Source organism: Plectropomus leopardus, chromosome 18 (genome assembly GCF_026936395.1).
Source record: "Plectropomus leopardus strain MGB_pleo_1.0 chromosome 18, ASM2693639v1, whole genome shotgun sequence".
NCBI lineage: Eukaryota > Metazoa > Chordata > Actinopteri > Perciformes > Serranidae > Plectropomus > Plectropomus leopardus.
In genome coordinates this window covers 31,148,298-31,171,440 of record NC_142193.1, presented here as the reverse complement: position 1 = coordinate 31,171,440, position 23,143 = coordinate 31,148,298, and the positions used below count along the sequence as shown (strand labels likewise).

Genomic DNA, 23,143 nt, shown 5'->3' with positions numbered 1-23,143 from the left:
AGAGAGCAAAAAGAAGCTGAAGTGAAATTTTACTCTCTGAGAGCACTCAGGACTTTCTTCTTTGAACAATAAAGTTATATATAAATTCCAAATCAAACCAGTTCTCCTGGATGGTAGTGCGGTGTGGAGTCCTCATGTCTCACCAAAATCTAGCTCAATGGGACATGTTACAGTGATGCTTTTGAGTTTGAGGTTCAGAAGTTTTAATATGAGGCATCTGATTCAAGTCCATTACTATTATTATTATTATCATAACCATTATCATTCTTCTTGTTGTTATTTTTAGAGGTGTTATTGTTATTACCATTATCGTTATTTGTATTATTATTGTTATAATTGTTACAATGTTACACAGCCCTGACATGAAAATTAGACTGACCTGAAAAGATGTCACTATTGTCATCGTTTTTAAGAGAAAATTGCTGAGTAAACTATTTAAATATTTACTGAGATTTTATTATTTAAGAAATAATAAATCAGCCTTTAAATTAGCTGACGAATGGGGAAAAAAACTAAAGAGTAATCAATAAACAAAAAGTGTGATTACTCGATTAAAAAGTAACCGTCAGATGGAGCCCTGACAACCACCGCAACGAGTCAGCAGCTGCAGTCGTTTGGAAAACAGCAGTTTGTCTCCTAATCTGATGATTTTTTTTATCGGAGCGAATCTGAATCAATCAGCTGACTGATTTGACGTCTCTTCCTGCTGCCGCTGTCTGTTGCTATAGTGACGAGGCCACCTCATTATCTAAACGTCTTATTTACAACCCTTCATAAAGAGCGTTAACGAGCTAACGTTCATCGGAAAATGTTTCTCTAAAACACGACGATCACCGCCCTTAACATTATCAGTGCTAACGTTAGATGAATTTGATATTAACTTACCGTTAGCTAACGTTAACGTCTCTCCGTGCTAACGTTACCGCTGAAACTCGCCGTCTACTCGCTTTATTCACACAAACCTGGAAACTCATATAAAGTTCGCACAGAAAACACAACATGTAACCTTTTAAAAAGATTGTTCAGTCGAATAAAAACGTTAATATTGATGATATTTGTTGCTTACCGAGCGTCGAACCACAGTAACTCCACAGTAGCTCCCAGCGGCTCTCGAACTTTCCCATTGAGCGCGTGCGTGTGGGCGCGCGAGATGAGAGGACGGCGGGTCGCTAGGCAACACTTGTTGTTGCTGGGCAGAAATCACGGCAGAAGCGGGAAAAGTAATAATTACGTAATCGGACTAGCAAAGAACAGGCCTGGCTAAAAAAGCTAAATTAGCGTCGACACCATATGTTTTGTTTTGTTTTTAATATCACGACATCACGGTACCGGCAGCTCAAGCAACACTGAGACATTTAGCTCAATGAAAAACCCGTTAACGTCAGAAAATATCACCGTTACTTACCGGTATACAGATATAATACCAGAGTTTACGTGGCACCGAGGTTCTGCTGCCTGTTTCAAAGGTCAGAGGTCAGGGGTCACTGTTAAAAACAAAAACAAATGTCACTGTAGTGTTAAAAATATATATGTTTATTTATTTTTAGTCCCATACTGTACATTTCTGCACCCACGAGACTGTGTTGAATTAACTGCTTAATTCAAAAAGAAATTGATAAATTACTGTTCATTACTTTTACTAAAATGTTTTCTCATAATGTCTTTCATAATTTCTGTCCCCAGAGCTCCACCATGTGGAAGAATCAGGTAAATACAATAAATAATGAGATCTTATTTATACCAAAACCTGCTCTCTCACAACTTTCTGTAACAGATTTACTGGATGTAAAGGATTTCTTTTGACCCTGTTTTTTTGTAAATTTGGGGATAAATGTCTCCAAAAAGTATTATTATAACAAGTTTGTAGAGTGGTCCCTCTACAGAGCTCTCTTTCTCTTTATATATATATATATGAACCTGGAAATTTCTCTTTAAATTTACAAAAATAAACAGAGGTCTGTGTCACCAAGAAGTGAACATTTCTGGAAACGTGACCGTCACCCTGCAGCGTACAGGACAAGTCTACACCACTGATACTCAACTGACGGCTCACAGGCCAAATCTGGCCCCTGACAGGGCCCCGGGTGACCCTCCAACCATTTTCTAATTTACAATCAAGTGATTGACACTGTAAATTGTTTTTGTTCTTTTAGTATCCATAAGGTGCCAGAATACATAAAAGGGTCCTCGCTAAGACCCTTATGTCCTAAAATCCTAGAAATGTCCTAAAATTGTAGAAATGTCCTGAATTCCTAGAAACATCCTAAAATTAACGTAAACATTAAATAAACGTCTTAAATTAGAGAAACATCCTTAAATTGTAAACATTTTCTAAAATCCTAAAAATGTCCTACAGTCCCTGAAACTGCAGTCTCGGGAACATGCGTGGGGCTGCTGCGTCTGGCCCGGGTCTACACCGCGGCGTGGAGCGCTGATTCGAGCATAAATCCGTAAAGTGTAAATCTGGCAAAGAATGTGAAGAAAAGAACAAAAACAGAAAAAATACAAAAAAAAGAGAACCAGAGGCTGACGTGTCATTAGTTTCTTTAATAATTCTTTTTCCAGTACAAGATGCTGCATCACTTTCTCTTTTTTCGCCTTTTTTTTTTTTTTTTGAGTTTTAATAAATTTTATTAGGAATGACATAATCAATAAAGATTTGTACACAGTGAGCGATCTGGACTGGGGGGGGGTGCTGGGTTCCTTTGTGCTGATGTTTTTGGTCCGTTTGGATCCCAACGATACTGAAAACTGAGTTTAAACTGGAACCATTTTCATTCTGCTACAAAAACCCAAAGGAATGTTAAAATCAGCAGATCATCGCCGTCACTGCGGCACGTCCTGATCAATCAATACTGGTCCAATAAAAAAATATCAAAATGATACAGTAACAGAGTGTACTGTGTACCTGCAAGTACCCACACCTGTAAGTAAAATACTAGTAAACTGGCAGCGAGTACTCGAAAAGTGAGTACTCGCACACGGTTGGCAAAAGATTGAAATGTACTGTAAGTACTTTTACTGCTGTCAACACGTACTGAGGACTCCGAACCAGAACCCCGTTTACCAAAAGTATCAGAAATAATCTTTAGGTAGTCTGACGAACGGTACCTTCAAATCAGACCTTTTATTATGAGCGCTGGTGTTTCTGTCACATGACGCAAAACAAGTGATGACGTCTAAAATTGGAAAATAAAACTAAACACACAGATCAATAATTGATTGGACTGCGGTGAGCCGGAGGCGGCTGTGCTTCTCTTGATTTGTTGTGTCAAAGTAAACAAGCGTTACTCTGGATTGCGTCCGTGAATCTCTTTTGGCAAAAACAAATGAACTGATGTTTTCAGTCATGAACACAAAGATCACAGGAACGTTTTTTAAGGCTGAATGTGTTTTTTTAAAGACTCAGTCACTTTAAATTTGTCTACTCGAGGTAATAAATAAACAGTAAAATAATACAAGGGATTTTGTATTTTTCCAAGTTTTAAAGCAGCTTTTTGGTCCCTGTGGTGCCGCTCCTCGGTGTGGACAGTTTTGGGCTGCCGCTTTTTATAGAAATGGATCTATTCTGAAGAAGAGCAGGAGAGAGGAAATTTATGATAATATACGATTTGATTTTGGGGTGAACCGTCCCTTAAAAGACTAAATATATGGAGGAGTAATATTTAATTGTTAGATATTTTACAAAAAAATTAGAAAAATAGAAAATAATGGAAGGTAGTTTTGAAAATATTAATTTTGTAAAATAAAATGATACGATCATCACAGTTTGAGGGTTTTTCTTGATTAAAATGAGGCGGAGGTGGTTCGTCCTGAGCACAGAGACAGGCGACGCATTTTAGGAGCTCTAATCATTACAGGATTTAAAAAATGAAAATTATGGATTTATTTTGGAGAAACTGTTCCCTGGACAATCAGCGGTGTTTCTGAACCCCAGATGATAAAACTGTATTAATCATCGCTTGTGTTGCTCTCAGTAATATTTGTTTTTTAAAGTGTACTTTAAAGATTGATTAATGTTTGAGAACGTGACCACAAATACTGATGTTCTGAATATTTTTTAAAACCATTTGATTATGTTTGAAAATGTTATTTACACAAATGCAGATGTTTGTGAAGCATTTAAAAATGATATTCAAGTTATCCCCTCTCACACACCTCTATAAGACGGCCTATTCTTTCTGTTTTTGAATTTATTTTGATTATTTGTCGTCGGCTCGTGGTGCCGTCGAACTAAAACTGTTAAAGTGCAGAAGTTCTTGTTCTGGTGTTTTTGTCAAACAGCTCGAGGTGTATTTCTGGCAGATTTGGATCAATAAACTGTGATATCAGCTGATAAACAGACGTTGGGAAGTGACGAGTTCATTCTGATATCGTGAAACGTCTCGGATGATATCTGGGTCAAACTTTTGGGAAAAAAGGGTATTTGTATTCAGATTGATTTGATAAACAGTTTTCACATCAGTCTGAAGACGATGAGTCACGTGTTGGAGCCGGAAACAGCCTGAAGATCAGAGCTGCGACCGACGGAAACCGACGAGCCCGAAATCATGAAAACACGTCAGAGTTTTACCCAGACAGAAAACGTTAACTTCAACTGATTACTGAACGACTTCAGGTACACAACAGTCCTGTTATTCTGTACTCCCTCTGAAGTACTTGCTCTTAAGCACTCACTTTTAAGTACTCGCTCTGCAGTACTCTTTCTACAGTGCTTTCTTTGAAGTACTTGCTCTGCAGTATTTGCTCTTAAGTACTCACTTTGACGTACTCGCTCTGAAGTACTGGCTCTGCAGTACTCACTTTGACGTACTCAGTGGGAAGTATTTTCTTTGAAGTACTCCCTTTGACATATTGGCTCTGAAGTACTCGCTCTGCAGTACTTAATCTGAAGTACTGTTTTAGCAGTATGTGCTTTAGCCTGTGAACTGGTGATACTGGTGGGTGAACGGGGTCCTGGTCCAGTAGCTGCTGGTCTGGTTCAGTAAGAAAAAACTAAACGAAGTACTCAAACTTGGTCACTGAAGGATTTGTGCTTGTGTTTCAGTAAGTACTCCACAATAAGTCCTGGGACTTGGTCCTCACGGCGGTTCAAAGATTATCTACAAGCCCCTCGCTGTCACACTGTCCAAAGAGACAGACACACACACACACACACACGCGCGCGCGCACACACACACACACACACACACACACACACACACACACACACACACACACGGACACTTGCATAAGAGCAAATGAGTCAGAGTCGCCCTGCCCACAGATAAAATGCAAAAGAGCACAAAAGGTATGAAAATGTAAGAAAATTCATAAGGAAAAAAATTTATATATAGTATTTATAAAAAAGAGGAATAATACTTTGTTTTTCCGAGAGGTTAAAGGGTGTGGAGGTTCTTTTAGCTACTGTCGCTGCCCACCGTGCTGCTGCTGCTGCTGCTGCTGCTGCTGCTCGCCGTGTCCACGCGCTCCCGTTTGTGGATCTGCTCGTGTGCTTTGAGGTGACCCGACTGGCTGAAAGTCTTCCCGCAGTGCGGGCAGGCGTACGGACGCTCCCCCGTGTGGATCTGCTGGTGAGCCTTCAGGTGGCCGAGGCGGCCGAAGCTCTTCCCGCACTGCGTGCAGCCGAACGGTCGCTCGCCCGAGTGGATCTTCTCGTGGGTTTTTAGCACGCCCGAGTTGCTGAAAGTCTTGCCGCACTGCGAGCAGGTGAAGGGCTTCTCGCCCGTGTGGATCTGCACGTGGTTGCGGTAGCTGGTCTCCTTGGTGAAGCTCTTGCCGCAGTGCTGGCAGCAGTACGGCCTCTCGCCCGTGTGGCTCAGCTGATGCGCCTTCAGCTCCTTCGACTGGCCGAAGCTCTTGCCGCAGGTGACGCAGATGAACGGGCGCTCGCCGGTGTGCAGCCGCTGGTGCGAGCGCAGGTCGTCGGCCTTGGTGAAGCCTTTGGGGCAGTGAGCGCACACGTACGGCTTCTGGCCTGTGTGGATCAGCTGGTGACGCTTGAGGTTGCCCGCCTGGCCGAAGCTCTTGCCGCACTGCGAGCAGGTGTAGGGCCGCTCGCCGGTGTGGATGCGCTGGTGCGTCTTCAGGTTTCCCAGCGTGCTGAAGTTCTTGCCGCACTGCGTGCAGGAGAAAGGCTTCTCCCCCTGCATGTTGCGAGGTTTCCTCACCGTCGGGCTCTGGGTTTTGGTCGTGACCAGACTTGCTCCTCCTCCACCCTGCCCGGCCGCCGCCACCTCCGCCGTCTTCCCCTGCTCGGCCGGCTGCAGCTCGTACAGCGCCCCCCCTCCGAACTCAGGGTCCAGTTTGCCCATGCCGTCCATGAGCAGGGCGTCGGGCCGCAGCTTGTTGAGCTCGGTGCGCAGCTCGGCCATGTGGATGGACTCCAGGCCGTTGTGCTGCAGGTGGCTGGACATGGTGTTGGACTCTGGGTACTCGCACTTCAGGGAGCTCAGCTCGGTGTAGTAACACTGCAGGTCCACGTGGTGGTCTGACTTGATGTACTCCAGAGTGTCCGTCACCTGCAGCACACAAACACGCAGTGTCACGCACACAGAACGCTCACAGAGACTCCGAAAACACACCGAACTACACAAAAACACATCTACACTACAAACATCAACAGCAGTGATACTCGACTTACCGTCCACGGGCCGAATCTGGCCCCCCAATCATTTTCTAACTGACAATAAAAATAAAGTGATTGATATCAGGAACTGTTTTTGTCCTTTTAGCCTCCATAAGGTGTCAAAATAGAGCTTGTTGATCAAAAAAGGGCCAGTGGAGGATCCCCCACACCCCCGACAGAGGTCCTAGATAAGACACTTATGTCCTAAAATCATAGAAATTGCCACTGACACATTTTAAAATCACATCATTTTTAGCTTTTTTTGTTTTTAACCTTTTTTTTTTTAGCTTAGTTTCAAATTATTTTCTTGTAGCTTTTTTTAAAAAAGATTTCTTTCTAACTTTTCAGCCAGTGTTTTTATAGGTGCTACATACATAAAGTTAATGATTATTATAATCATTATCGTTGTTCTCTGTGATAGTGCCGACATTGTTTGGCGTTTCCAGATGTTGTGATGCTGCTGCCCCCTCCTGGTGTAACTCAACAAAACAGCTCATCAAAAATCAACTCCAGACGGCCTAAAATCACTTCATCAGGTTCAACATGATCGTACACAGATTTGTGTTGATGTAGAGATGATGTGAGACGTTGTCCTGAAACTGTAAACAGAGACAACAGAGACGGGGGACATGTCTCTGCAGGCTAACCTGGGAGCTAATGTCTGCTAAAAACACTGAAACTTGCATCACAACAGTTTATAAAAGCTGCCGTAAAATCAGACATTTCATGCCACAACAATCACAAATTAACCCACGAAATCCTGAAGGGGCTGATTAAAGGAACAATTCACCCAAAAACAGGATGAACTGTGTGCCGTCCCCAGCTGTAGAGACTCTCTGTGGACCCACGTGTCTCTGTTCACTGGTGTCTTCCTGAATTTTTGCAACCTTTATTACCGCCTCTCCTTCAGGTTCTGTTGGAGTCGGTTATTTTTCGGGTGCTTCGCTCTCTTTGATGCAGTTCAACAGAAAACACTTTGTGGCCCCAGAGAGTCTCCGCAGGTGAAAACTCCAGTTCATCTGTTTGTGCGTGAACTGTTCAGGATGGATCAGCTGACGGACGCACGCTCTGCTTTTTGGAGGGATGTGTTCACAGACTGGAGGTCTAATACAACGCGGGCCAAATCTGGCCCCTGATAGGGCCCCAGGAGGCCCCCCACTCATTTTCTAATTCACAATAAAAATAAAATGATTGATATCAGGAATTGTTTTTGTCTTTAAGATCTACCGGTGTGCAGGTGTGAGCGTCTCCATGGTTACCTGGGAGATGTAGTCGAACACGGAGCTGGGCTCGTAGTGCGACTTGTAGTCCAGCTCAGTGACGTCGCCGTGCTGGAAATGGCACAGGTGGTGGTCGCCATGGTGACCGTGGTGCTCGGACTTGATGTAGTCGAGGCCGCTGATCTCCATCTTGATCTGGTCCTGGCCCAGCTCGGCGGTGGACAGCGGCTGGATCTCCGACAGGTCCACGGTCCTGATGGGCTCCAGGTCTCCGTCTTCCGGCTCGCTCTTCACACACGGCAGCATCACCAGCGGCTCGGCAATCTCTGCCGCCAGTGAGCCCAGCGTGGGCGTGGGGCAGTCGGGCCCCGTGCCGCAGTCCACCTGCAGAGCGGCGTCCAGAGAAGGCGGAGGGGAGCCGCACTCGGGGGGCAAGCCGAGGCCCAAACACTCAGCCTCTAAGTCCGTCATGGTGAGGGGCGGAGCTAAACCTCCTCACCTGGCACTGGTTCAACACTTCAAGTATCGCTGAGGCCCTTAGCGTCCCTTTTGCTGCTGCCCGTCCTCCCTCCCTCCGATGTCCAATCTACCTGTCCTGAGGGGGGAGGAGCCTGGAGGTAGGGTGCGTGTCCCTGAGAGCGTCTCCTCTGGGAAACCAACAACCGGTCGCGGCGACGTCCTGCTGATGTCACCACCCACACCTGACGGGGACCAGCCTGCAGAGACAGAGGCAGGGTTCACACACTTTAACAATAACTTTCCAGGACATTGAGACAAATTTTAAGGACCAAACATTCTCTGAAAGGACCATCGATACTCCTTATCGGTTCTTTTTCATCACCATAAAACCGCTTTTTTAAACATACTATATTATTAAAAAATTTCAGAACAGGATTAGAACTGAATATAAAAATAAAACGTAGGCACTGGGGCGCCCGGCGGCTCTGTCAGATGAACTTTTTCAGCTCTGGCGAGGTGCTGAAGTTTTTATTTTGGCTTTAGGGGAGGGGTATACTGTACAACTTTACATGGTTATATTTTCTACTTATTAGACTTCCAAGTTTGAAAGAAAACATGAAGGTATGTTTCTGTTAAAACATTTTTGGCATTTTTTTATCATAAATTATTTTGGCAATGTTTTAAGATTTTTTTTTACCATTTTCTTTGTCTTCAAAAATTGGGGGGGCGCAAACCCTCCGCAGTGCTTAAAAAATTTCCCCCCCCCCCCAGCTGCTTTTCATTTAATCAAGTATTTATTCATTTCTTACACTGTAGTTCCTTCAAAGTTTGTACTTTAAACTTGTCGTAGGAATGTTTCAGCTTGTTATTTCCTGTTCTTTAATTTTTTTATTAAGTGTGTAATTTTATTTAAATGTCCTTCAGTACTGTGTTTCTTTTGCATTGCTGCTTAAATGTTTTATATGAATAAACTGACCTCGCCTGTGTAGTAGTAGTAGTAGTAGTAGTAGTAGTACTTTCACAGCAGTCAGGTTTTTAATGTATGACCATGGGCATTTCGCAGACCCACGTTTGTAAGTCATGTTTTCTTTAAAAAAACTTTGGGCATTTTTTTACTTTAAATTTTTTGGCGATTTTTTTTTTCTACTTCCAAAATGTTTTGGTGATGATGCCTTCCAAGCCCTGCCCCACCCGGTTTATAGAGCATGTTTTCTTTTACACTTTTGGGTGATTTCTTTTTTTTATATTTTAAATGTCTGAGATATCTTTATTGGAGACTTTTTACCATTTTTTCTTTTGGCAATTTTCTTTCTTAAATTATTTTTGGTATTTTTTATTCTGTGATACTTTTTGGCGTTTTTTTTAACTTTTAAATGTTTTGATTTTACAAGAAAATCTGCAGGCACGCCAAGTTAACTGTGTGTGTATATATATATATATATATATATATATATATATATATATATATATATATATATATATATAGCCAAAATTACCCCGCTCACCACAGCCGGAAACTGTAAAAACAGAAATATTATCAGGTGGTCAAATTCTTGCTGCATTTTCCTGAGTCGCTCAGGGAGACTGCAGGAAAAACATGCAGCTCCTCTGATAAATAAGGAACAGTCCCTTAATGACTGCACTGTGCAGGACGTTTACTTGTACTGGAGTATTTTTTCACAGTACTTTTACTGCAGTGAAGTACCTGGATACTTCTCACGCACACACTCGCGGTGAAGTTTGCAGCTGGATTCAGCTCCGGTAACCGTTAACGACTCTGTGGTCCCCTGAACAAACGGAGGCCGCTGGGTCGGTGCCCGGTACCGGCCGCAGCCTCCGGTGAGCCGCTCGGGGGTCACCTGTGTGCTCGGAGCCTCAGGTAGCCCGCTCGAGCCGCCACGCAGCCTCCGCGCAGACCTGAAGAATCTGGCGGTGATTTTCTTCCCGGAGGACGTTAACGGCTCATCCTCCGGTTCCCCGAGCAGCGGGGGGTTCAGGGCCGGTGCCCCCTCCTCTCGGGGGGGAACCTCCGCCTGACAGCGGAGTGAGACGGGTTTGAAGCCGCTCTCCTGGCATACAAAGACAGGGCAGGATGCCATGTCTCGCTAGCTGCGGAGCTAACAGTGGCCATCTTGTTTATCACTCTAGCAGCGCGCTAAGCTAACTAGCCGCCGTTAGCACCGGGCAGAGAGTGAGAGCGCAGCCGGGGAAGAGAGGCGGGCAGCGGGGGGCGGCAGCTGGCTGCGCCGCTGTCTGCTGCTCCGTCCCCGGGCAGCAGGCGCGGTGAGCGGCTGACAGCTCCGACACAAAGAAACCAGCTGTGTCCCGAAATCTGTGTGGCGGCGACCCGCATCTGTCACCGAGCGGCGCGACGAGCAGCGCACCGAGCGGCGGCGGAGAAATGCGGCGCGCCGGAGCCCGGAGGCCCGACGCGGACGGCGGGGAGAGCGGTACGTTACCTGCGGGTGGTCCGGTTCATGGCTCCTCGCCTCGGTCACTTGTAGCTAACTCTGCCGGACCCGCCACGTCCACCTCGGCAGAACAGCCCGCCGCCTCGCCTCCTCTCCTCCCCTCTATCACTGACTAATTCCGCTCCCTCCTTCCTCTCCTCCCTCCTTCCTTTCTCGCTACTCTCCCTCCTTCCCTCCTTCCTTCCTTCTATCCTTCCTGCCTGCCCACTGCTCGCTCGTGCGCATACCCGTTCAGGCGGGTAAGTAGGTAACTAGGCAACGGTGGGGTAGGTGGCAGGGGCGTTTCTAGGATTTGAAGACGATGGGGGCTGACCCCAGACCAACATCTGGGGGTCTCTTGAAACTTTTGGAGAGGTTTTTAAAAGCTTTTTGACTTGTTTTTCCTTAAGGTTTTTTTGGGTGATTTTTAAAAACTCAGTTTCTCTTTTTTATGCGATTTTTTTCCCCCCTTAAAACATTTTTTTGGTGATGTATAAAAACCTTTGGTAATTTTTATAAAAAACTTTTTAGCATTTTATTTCCCCCTGTCCTGTCAAATTTTTATTTTTTTTAACTTTAAACTTTTTTTTCGTGTTTTTTTTTCTTAGAAAAAAAAGGCCTTTTTTATTTTATTTTTTATTTTAAATTTTTGGGCGTTTTCCCCAAACTTTTGGCGGTTTTGCTTTTATGTCTGTTAAAATTCTGGGATTTGGGGATATTTCTTGGATTTCAAGTACAGATTTTAGGACATTTCTAACATTTTTAGGACATTTCTAGTATTTTAGCAGGTTTCTGGGATGGCCAGCGGGGCGGGACACACCACAACGATGAGGGCGACGGATTCACAATGGCTGACGATCAGCTTGGTGTGTCAGGGCCTTCAGGAATAAAACATTAAACAAATCCTCTAAAGTTCAGAGAAGAGTCATCGGTTCACATAGAGCCTGTTTTGATTTTAAAATCTTGGTGAAAGTTAAAGGGGCCCCCTAAATTCCAAAATCCAATTCACAAACCATATACAGTTATTAGGCTGTAATATGTTTGAGACCGTGTTATTTCCACGTTTTCATTTTAGAAATTTAAATTTACACTATTTTGAAAACATCTCAGAGATTATAAAAAAGCTATATTGATATGTATTTTTCCATCAAATATGTGATGGATTAACATTAAATATTTACAGTGAGTATTCATCCATTTTTAATTAAAAAAAAATGTAAATTTATTATCTTATCATCTGCACAGGACTGCACTACCATAAAACAACAATTCAAGTGTTTGCTTAACATCTATCTATCTATCTATCTTTAACTGATAAAATTGAACATATTTTTTCACAACAATGACTGATCACAAGATCATTTTAGCATGTAGTCAATTTTAATGACAACCGTTCCTTTTTCCTCGAGCTGTAAACAGTAAATCAGAGTCGTAAGGCGCTGCTGGTCGTTGTGAACATTTATTGGTTTTGTTTGTATTTTAACACTAAAAAGTACCCGGTCTCATCGACTAAAACAGGTCATAATAAAAATAAAAGAAAAACACACACCATCACCATCGCCTTCACCATCACATCATCATCGTCATGGCAGACAGTTTGTAACTTGGCATAAATGACATTCACACGGTGCTGCTGTGATCAACACGGGGCATAAAACAGCCAAACACACAGTGAATATTCAGCTTCACTGGTTTAAAGATGAAAAACGTTGGCAATAATAATTCACTCAAAACTGACATTGTTCACAAAATGGTCATTTCGAGTTAATTCACATTGACTGAAGGTTGAACTGTCCGTCACTCAACTCCTTCTTAAATTTCATTATTAAATAGGAAACTCTTTTGGATTTGGTTTTATTAGACTGCTTAATTACAAAAACAGGGCACACTTTTTCATTTATCAAAAGTATTGCATTAACTCCAAACACTGAGATGAACAGTTCAGCTCGATGAGATTACACAGGGAGAAGAAATCGATATTTAAAACAATAAAAAGGCGTAGTTTCCCTGTGTCGTTACAAACATACAATCTGCTTAAAGTAAATATTGAAAGTCATAAAAATATCCCTTTCATCAACTCATTCCCACATTTGCATCAAACTATAAGAGGATCTCAGATCGTTCCCTGTGGAACTCCGCATGAAGTTCTCTAAACTTCAGCTCTACAAACAAACCATGAAGGGTTTCTGTAAGGAACCCTTTATTCTAGAGATCCAGGTCCCTCTGGGCTCTTTTACTGCAGAGTTTATTCCCTTCTTCACTCATTTTTTTGTCTCAGCCTGCCGTTTTAACCAAGAGGCTGAACTGAAACATCATCTTCTCTCCACATGGGAACCACACAACCACTTTTCAGAAAACTGCCAACACATCAAATAAAAAAAATGTAAAAAATCACAGGAGTCCAGATGTGCTCCATGATATTTACACGTGAATGCGTCTCAGTGTGGAAAATTATACAAAGTTTGACCTTTTACAACCGTTATTGTTTTCCTGAGCAACCTCCTTGAAAAGTAATATGGAGAGAAATGCGTCCGGTGGAAATATTTGCAATAACTACATCCTGCTGCGAGGAGTTTTTCAAAAAAGTGCATTCACCAAAAACGTCTGATGATTACAAAAATCTTATGAAATAAATGTCTAAAAAATATCTGTATCACATAAATACCACTTAGTGTCCCTCAACTAGAAGACATAAATCTAAATTATTAGTGCAATGTCTTAGTTAGGAAATAAAAATCACCTACTTTAAAATAAAGAAATGAATCTTACTATTATTTTAACATTACTTAAATACAAGAACAAATAATTGTAAGATCACATAATAAGAATTTCTTTTTCTCACAATGAAGACAAAATTTCTCAAAAATTGGAAAATTATCATGAGGTAAGTATTTGTTGAGAAAATTTTTCAGAATCTGTAACATTTAATTACGGGAAAATCTCATATTTTATTTACCATGTTAAAGTAGAAATCTTTTTTAAAATTGCATGATCATTTTTCATATTTATTAGATTACAAGAAAACATTAAATCGTAAAGATTTCCAGAAATCTCTTTGTAGTCTTTGTAATTATGGGATGTTTTAGTAATTACAAAATGAAAATCAATAATTAGGAGAAAACATATGTTTATGTCGACAACACCAATACATTTCTTGTGATGACAAGATATCAAAAGTTAATGTTCACTTAAGTATGCAAAAAGTTAAATACATTTGTTTTAATTGATCACGTCCCTTTTTAAATACATTACAAAATATTATTCACTTTTATGATTTCTTTTTTCTGGGAATCCATCCCTTTTTTCCCCCAATTTTGATCAATTCTGTTTTCACCCAATTCTGTTTTTTGTTTCATTTGTTCATAACTTTCCCTTTTTTGTATTTTCAACCAGAAGCATTTCTCTCTTCTTCTATGGCTTTGTAAACAAGAACAGGAGGAGCACTGATTGGTTAAACAGGTCACATGACGATGACGACGCTGCCGTCAGGAGAAAAACCTCGTAAACCTTTACTTTTGAGTTTTGCGAGCTGCAGGTGTTAGTTTCACCTGGTTCAGTGCAGCGTTCACGTCAGGCAGCGATACAGGTTCATGTCCGGAGATACGAGTTTTCCGTCTGACGGCAGCGTCTGAACACAGTGCGGTGAAGAAGCTGCTGTCCTGGAAAAACCACATAACTGCAAACGTGTTGTGCGTTTAAAAGATAAACATCTGAGCTTAATCAGCTGATTATTCTTTTAAAAATTATAAATATAGTATGGTAATGCAGAACTGACAGACCAAAACAAACAAACAAACAAACAAACAAAAAAAGCTCAGTTCCCCGGAGGTCATAACATGAGAAGTTCCTTTTTTTTTATAAAGATATTTTTTGGGGCGTTTTTGCCTTAAACTGATAGGACAGCACGAGTGTGGAAAGGGGAAAGAGAGAGGGGATGACGTGCAGCAAAGGGCCGAGGCTGGAATCGAACCCGCGGCTGCTGTGGCGAGGACACATGGGCCACCCTCTCTGTCCACTGAGCCATCAGGTGCCCTGATGTGAAAAGTTTCTAATAAAATGAACACATACATACTTTTTCATGTTTTAACATGGTATTTTCTGTTAGAACAAGAAGCTTTTATTGTTCTAACAATATTCTTATTTATCTTGAAATGTTTCACGTTGTAACAAGATAAATAAGTGTATTGTTAGAACAAAAAAAGTTTCTTGTTAAAACAGAAAAACTTTACCTGACACTGATCAGTTTTTTCTGTCTTGGCCTGGCAGTGTTGTACTTTTGTAAAACTGAGCGAAAAAACTTTCAAAAAGAAAATCCATGAAAATTAAAGATTAAGTCAGTCTAGCTTACTATCACAAAGAAGTTAACACTTTTAATGCAGTATTTCTCAATTTCTACCTCACATGACTTTTTGGGTTTTTTTAAAAATAATTCTATCTTCCATATATCGGGGCATCCTGATGGGGGTCATCTTAACCTGTTAAAACTAATTTTGACAAAATTAAAAACAGCAACCAAAACACCCAACTTTATCTCATATTTTTAATTTAATTCAAAAGTTTAAACAGCAAAAAATTTAGGGAAAAAATTTATGTAAGTTAAAGTTTTGACTTTGTTTGACTAACTACATTTTTATTAAAAAAGTCAATATTTTGACTCAGTGTCTCATAATTTTCACCAAACATGATGAGTCTTTTGATTTTTTTGTTTTCCTGTCTTGGTATAAATGGGCTTCCATACCTCGCTGTTGGGCTCTAATAAACCTGTTAACAGTCCTGAAAGTTGATTTAAAAAAAAAAAAAAAAATGAGTGGACTTAATCTTTAAACCTGAGAAGTTTGTGTGTTTTTGCAGTTTTGTGGTTTTTAACACGACAGCTTCAGGTTACGTGAAAAAAAAACAAAAAACCTGAGACGCATCCGAAATGAAAAAAGAAAAATATCACACATTATTGTAATCAAATATCAATGCTGTACATGTACTGAGGTAATGAGGTCTGTGTGGAAAGAGTAACAAATAAAACACTTGAAATAAAATGAGGTATGTGAACAGGTTGGAGGCTGAAAGTGCAACACATCGGATCGGCGAAGGCGCTCGGCGGTTGCAGAAAAGTGGTTGGGTAATTCAGATGTTAGCAAAGCAGACAATTAGCTTTAGTTACTGAAGCAGCGTTCAGCAGCAGGAAATTAAACAGTTAATTAATCATCATCATCAAATAAAAGCATCGTGTTCAAGATGCACCAAAATCAAACCCACTTTTTAAATTTGAAACGGTGGTCTGATTATTGTTACGTCATCTTGAGCAAATCAAACTCCGCAGAGTTTTTGGCTTCATATTGCTTTTTTTTTTGTTTGTTTTTTGTTCAAAACAAAACAACAACAGAATCAGAAAAAATGTTCAGTATGCACATTTACAAAGCGTAAAAACAGTCTGATTGTTCGTGCTGAAGCATCGCAGAGCAGAAACAACACAGATACATAAAAACGATTCATCAGCGACACGTTTTTCTGATCCTTCTGATCACCGTCCGTCCCTCCGCCGCCTCCTGTCGAACGAATGCTACAAAAGTTGGAGTTTGTTGCTGCGCAGAGACAGAAACGTAGGAATGATTCAAATAAAATGTATACAGAACAGGTACGGAGTCCACTGGATGTCGGGACATTTTTGTTTTGTTGTTTCTGTTTTTCTCGGTTTTGTATAATTTGTCGTTTTTGTCCAGAATGTCTTTAAAGCCATCAGTTTGAACAAAATATATTTATAGATATTTGTCTTTTTTTGGTGTAAATTTAATCGTCTCATTTTTATGGAAGCTCATTTCCTCCACATAAAAAGTTAGAAATGATTTTTTTTTTTAAAAATACAATTAAATAATTGGGGGTGGAGGGATTGGCATCGTACTGCATTACGTGAATATTTTATCGATACACAGTCACCTGCCAATTATCTATTATTTGTATCACTTGAATTATTAATATTGCAAATACAAATTAAATTTCTGGTCACTAAGTAAAACAACAAAAAAAAGCTTGTTCTAAACTGAAGACGTAATCTTGTTTGATAAAACAGACGCTGAAAAGTTTTCCTTTGAGGACAAAATCTGCAGGCGAAACTCAAGATAATTAATTAATAATAATTAGTTCTTGCAATAATCAGCATATTGCAAAATGTTTAAAATTACATACATCTATATCTCATAGTAATAACTTTCTTACATTTCATCTGTTCTTTCTCGCTTTGTTTTTTGTTTACTTCTCATTATTAAATCTTGTTTTTAAATTTTCCTCAAGCTCTTTGTCATTAAAACTCTATCCGTACTACATAATAATAATTATTAATAAACTAAGAAGTTTTTAAATATCTTTTTAAATAACAGTATTTTTTTAAAAAAGAAAACATCGAAAAAATATTCAGAACGAATCATAAGCTTGATAAAGTATTGCATAATTACTTTTAACAATGGATGTTTGCGTTTTTGTCGTAACGTTTTATCTTTTCATTTTTTTTATTGGCAGAAATGGGCTTCCATACAGATCAGATATAATTTAAGTGAGGATATGAATATTTTTATTCAAAGTCAGTTGTAGAAAAAAACAACAAATGTGTTTTCCAGCAGAAAACGCGTGGTGGTGTTTTTATAAACTGAATTTCTTGTCTGTTTGTTGACGGAATGAACAAAGAATTTGAGTTTTGAGACTAAAATACAGATATTTGTTTCAGATTTATGTCTGATTCATTGATGGAAGCTGATAAAAACTTAGGTATCATAAAAATAAGTGCGTTCAGCGTTTACACAGAAATCGCGATGCAATTAAGGTCCGAACATCACACTTTTTTTTTCCAATCATGTTAATCGCATGCTGCTATTTTGTCCATCTGACGCACTCTATATAAAATTTATTTAAAAAATGCAATTAATTGTGATCAACTACTGAAATTCAGCAACAAATTGCAATTTTAGAAAAATTAATAATCATTTGACAGCCATAAAACGAAAATACTTCCTTGAATCAAAATGATTAAACGAGTCAAAATTTAGATTTAATATCTCACAATTCTCTTTTTTTAAGTTCTAAAAAAAATAAAAAATTAAAAGATTTTGAGAAAACTCTCAAGCTCTTCATCTCATAATTAAACAAAATCTCCTCCAGATCGTTTTCTTAAATAAATGTGTATAAATCAGATTTTGTCGCGGAGTGTTTCTACTTATTCTGTCCTTAACGTTGCTGTATATTGTTTTATTTGTCTGGCAGTAACAGGCTTCCATACATATCGGATATATTAATGTAGAGAAAATAAAATAATAATTAGTTGACGCCAGAGAAAATAAAATCCAGCAGTAAATGTGTGTGTGGTTGTGTTTGACTTCAGGAGGTATCTGTGTGTCGACATGAGGTTACTGAACTGAACTGGACCGAAACACGAGGCATGAAGGAAGGAAGGAAGGAAGGAAGGAAGGAAGGAGGGAAGGAGGGAAGGGAGGAGGGAAGGGAGCAGAAGAGTAAACGGTCACAGATTTAAAAAACCTTCCTCTTTTCTCTCGTTTCATCATCAGTTCTGTCCAAAAAGTAAAAACTGTACAGAAAGGATAAAAACTGCTGAGATTCACATTCAACAAGTCCAAAAAAAAAAAAGATGCCACTGATGAACTTCCTTTGTGTTTTTACAGAGTAGTGACGCCAGAGGAAATCCTCAAAGATCGTCCAAAAAAATGTAAAATATGACGACAAAAAAGCACCTGACAAGAAAGTATGGAAGCCAAGGACGGCCGTGCTTGCAGTTTTTTGTTTTTTTTTAAACGGGTAAATTTATTTTGATTCTTTTGAAAATAAAATGAAAATTTCTCAAGATGACGAAAGAAACTTTTCTTCTTGAGATGACAAGGTTTTTGTTAACGAGAAAACAGCATTTTGATAAATCATCTCCTTAAACTTGACAAATTATTTTTTAAATAACAAGATAATTAACTCAGCTCAGCTGAATAATTATCCTTGATCTTAGGAAAAAGTATTGTTTTTCTCATGATAAATAATTTCATTCATTGCAAATCTGTCTTTTGTTTTCTTTAACGGTGATCACAGCTCTCCAATAAAATACCAACAAAAAGGGACAACAATTAACTCATTATTTCAAGATAATAAAATAATACTCGTTATTTCAAGAAACAATACGTTTCACTCGGCTTACCGTGTTAAAATGATCAGTTATTTTTAAAAAAGAAAGTCGTTTTCTTGTGATAAATTATCTTGTTATCTCAACAAATCTGCCTTTTGTTTTGCCAAGAATTTAAAATTTTAAATTAACCCATTATCATAAGACAATGAGCTTCATTATCTCGAGATAACAAAATAATAAACTCTGCTCAGCTGACTGCAGTTTAATTATCTGCGATCTCGAGAAAATGTGTCGTGTTATTGTGATAAATCGTCTCGTTATCACAATTAATCAGCCTTTTGTTTTCTCAAGAATTAACTATTTAATTAGATTTGTTATCTCCATAGTAAAATAATTAACAAACTAAATATATCAAGAAATAATATACGCAGCTCAGTTGACTGCTGTAAAAAAAAAAAAAAAAAAATATTTTAATTTAAATTTTCTTGAATCAACATAAATTCACCCGTTTTTCTTCGAGACCTCCAGATAACGAAAGGATGAACTCCCGATGTCGAGATGACGCCGCAAAAAAATAATTACAAGAACAGCGTTTCTCTGCTTCCATAATAATCCAAGAATAGTTTCCAATAAAAAGAGAAAACGTCCGTGTGTTTGTTGAAACGATAAAAGGGCACTTTAAAAACAAACAGGTAGAAAAATCCTGCGAGTCCACGTCGTACAGATCCAACACGAGAAACGAAAATCACCACCGGAGAGGGAACAGGAAGCAGGAAACGACACTCCGACCGTCCGGCTGCTGAGGCCACGACCTTATTGCAAATTAAAAAAAGTCACCTGCCCGAGCCGAACTCACCTGCAGCAGCTGGAGCTCGTTTCCTGTCCGCCAGGATATTTTACAGGAGTAGAAGAAGAAGAAGCGGACGTACAGGAGGAGCTTCCGTCCTCGTCAGTTCGATCAGATTCATCTGGTCGCGATTTAAAAGTCAAATTCAAATCTCTGAGAATCTCTTATTAAATCTGTTCCAACATTTGTGATTAATTAAAGTTCAAATCGTTTTAAAGCCCTGATTTGATTTGCAGTGTTTTGTTTATTTTTGTGTTTTTCAGAATTATAAGATTCATTTTTGTAATGTTATTACAACCCTCAAGTTCTATTTTTTTATTTATGAAACAAAAAGATTTGTGTCGTTTTTGCCATTTTGAAAGCAAAAACTTGAAAAACTGAAGTACAGTATCTCAAATCCGCTCCGAACGCAGCAGTTCCTCATAATTCAAAGGTGCCGAAATTCCAAATTAAATTTTTTTTTTGTAAAATCAAATCTAATCAAATCCCCATCACATCATTATGAGATCCCACGCCTTTTTTTCAGAAAAATTGAGGAAAAGTTACAAACCACAGAAATAAAAATATTTATAATTCTTAACATTATTAATTAAAAATGATTTTTTTTAAAGGTTTCCCTGTGTGGCTGATATTTGATCTGTCTTCACGTTTTAATTCAGGTGAAATAAGCAAATCTGCTGTAACTCACATTTGTTTGTGTTTTCAGGGATCTTTTTTGTATTTTTGTCATCTGAGAAGTTTTTTTTCTTTTTTTAAAAAATATCAACATTAAAAAAACTGAATGTTTTGATATGAAAAACAGAAAAGATTCAATAAGAGATTCATCAGCGTTCAAACTTTAGGAATCCGTGTCATCGATCCAGATCAGGACTCTCCGCTGGTCCCTGATGACAGTCGATCATGTGACCTTCCTCCAGAGATGCTCTGATTGGTTGTCAGGTGCCGATGGATAGACAGATTTTAGACTTTAAGGCTTTTTTAGTTCATTTAACTTCTTATTATGTTTTATATTCATAACTTTAAATTTCCTTCTTTCTTTTATCATTATTGTTTTTAGGTTTCTGTTATCAAACATTTTATCGATTGTTTTTCATTTTTGTTCCATTTTTTCTGCTCGACTTCATATTTAGTTTATTTTCCTCAGCTTCCGTAATTTAAAAAAAGTACTTTTTAAATAATTTTTTAAAATGATATGTCTTCTTAATTTTTTTCAAAAAATAAAACAATAAATTCATTGTTTTTTAAGTGCTGCTACTCCAAAATTATTTGGATTAAATACGTTTTTCAGTTCATAGTGTCTTGACTGAGTTATGACTAAAAAAATAATTGAAAACTGATTAATAGTTTCAACCTTCAATTATTCTCTGGACATTTCTCATTGATCTCTGTCATTTCAATCACCGATCAATGAGCTGTTAAAGTTATTGACAGATGAATCAGTGTTTGAATCAATAATTTAGTTTCAGCCCTGATAATAAAGTGCCAACGTCTGGAGTCAACTTCCTGTTCAATTTCAGAGTAAAAGTATCTTTGAGTCTAAAACCGGTCTATCCCTGATGGTCGGGTCTGTGCGTTTGATGGGTTGGATGGTTTCTGGTTTCTGGTCTCTGGTTCTGATCTGCGTCTTTGTTCAGATTCTGTTGGACTCTGCTCTGAAGCTCCGTTGTTCCCGTTTTTTATTTCCAGTTCAACCCAGGTGGACCATTTCGGGACCGGCTCAGGACCGGTTCGGGGCCGGCTCAGGACCGGTTCGGGGCCAGCTCAGGACCGGTTCCCAGGGTGCTGGGTCCGGGTGTGGCTGTGAAGGCGGGTCGCCGAGGAGAACCTCTTCCCGCAGTCCGAGCAGCGTAAAGCCGAGGCGGTGCTGCCGGGCGGCGACGAGGGGGACGAGGTTTCGGCGGCAGCGTTTTCGGCAACGTGAGACTGACGGTGAGCCTTCAGGAGAGACATCCGACTGAACCTCCGACCGCACTCCTCGCACTCTGACCAGACCCTCCGCCTCTTCTTCTGCACACACAGGATAATATCATATAATATCATATGACATAATATACATGTAATATAATGTAATATAATGTAATGTAATATAATATCATATCATATCATATAACATAACATAACATAATATAATATACATGTAATGTCAAGTTATATAATAATAAATAATAAAATAGAATTCATTATTTTGTTCAATGTTGTTCATTATATCTTTAATTTTATGTTATGTTAAAAAAAGTTTTAAACTATTTTTTACAGTTTAATTTTCAGTTTTGTTTCTTTATTTTTTATGTGTAGATTTTTAATGTATTTTAAGTATTTTTACATTCAGTAACTAGATTTTTTACCAATGTGTTTTTTTATTCATTGCATCTTTAATTCTTTGGTTTTATTTTATGTTTGTTTGTTTTTTTAAAACAATGTTATATACTGTTAAGTAATGAAAGTTGTCAAATAAATGTAGTGCAGTACATTTCCACTTATATATTTAATTTTTATATATATTATATTATTATTTTCACAGCTCAGTTTTTATACATTATTACTTATATGTTTTTTAGTACATGTTTAAATATTTAGGTTTTAGTTTATATATATATATATATATATATATATATATATATATATATATATATATAATAACTACTTTCAACTTTTTTATATTTTGGTTATGTATGTTTCTTTATACAATCAGTACTTTCACAGCACATTTATTTTGACCTTTTATTTTGATTTCATATTGAAAAATAAAATGATAAAATGATGAAATAAAACTAGACTCATTTCTTCTTCCTCACCTTCCTCCCTTTGTCCTCCTCCTCCTCCTCTTCCTCCTCCTCGTCTCCCTCCTCCTCCTTGGTTGCCGGGGGCGACGGGCAGGTCCGGCCAGGTTCGATGCCGTCTCTGCGGTCGCATTCGAGGGCCAGAGCGGCCAGCGTTTCCTTGGCGGCGGCGTCCTCGTCGTCGGCCTCCAGCAGCTGCGACGGCAGAGTCAGCAGACGATGAAGCATCGAGGCGGACGAGCGACGACCCGAAGAACCTGAAGACCAGAGAGACTCGTGAGAAACTGATCTGCAGTCGGCGCAGCAGGAATTAGCAGATTTAGATTTTTATTTTTAAAAAGAAAAAAGGAAAATTGTCTCTGGGGGAAAAAAGGAGAAAAAAAGCGGATGAAAAACAGTATTTATATTTATCACAATAACACATTAAAAATTATTTTACATAATTGTTAGAATTTTTTAAAACACTCTTTTTAAATCCTTTTGCCTGTTTCTTTCTTTCTTTTGATTTATCTTTATTTGTTTATTTCTTTTTTATTGTTCTTTTCTAGTTTTCAGGTTATTTTCTTGAACTTTTCACTAATTACTTTTTAATTTTTAGGTCATTTCTTTTTTCCCTCTTTTCCCTTCTTCGCTAGTTTTTAAAGAAATA

At 39.0% G+C, this 23,143-nt stretch overlaps 1 protein-coding gene and 1 pseudogene across 2 annotated transcripts in view; both read right to left on the bottom strand.

Annotated features, from left to right (window-relative positions):
- Positions 1-2,527: 2,527 nt before the first annotated feature.
- Positions 2,528-10,974, bottom strand: LOC121956882 (uncharacterized). Its single transcript, XM_042505313.2, has 3 exons — positions 10,767-10,974; positions 7,888-8,564; positions 2,528-6,521 (listed from the first exon to the last, which is right to left on the bottom strand). Exons 2-3 carry the CDS (start codon positions 8,317-8,319, stop codon positions 5,400-5,402), a joined length of 1,554 nt encoding a protein of 517 aa, XP_042361247.2. The 5' UTR covers positions 8,320-8,564; positions 10,767-10,974; the 3' UTR covers positions 2,528-5,399.
- Positions 10,975-12,197: 1,223 nt separating this feature from the next.
- The window catches only part of LOC121956912 (uncharacterized), a 28,614-nt pseudogene continuing 17,668 nt past the window's right edge, over positions 12,198-23,143 (bottom strand). The window contains exons 4-5 of the transcript XR_015774852.1: positions 22,510-22,751; positions 12,198-21,721 (exon numbers count right to left, since the gene is read on the bottom strand). The product of XR_015774852.1 is annotated as an uncharacterized LOC121956912 (transcript). The remainder of the gene's footprint in view (positions 21,722-22,509; positions 22,752-23,143) is intronic.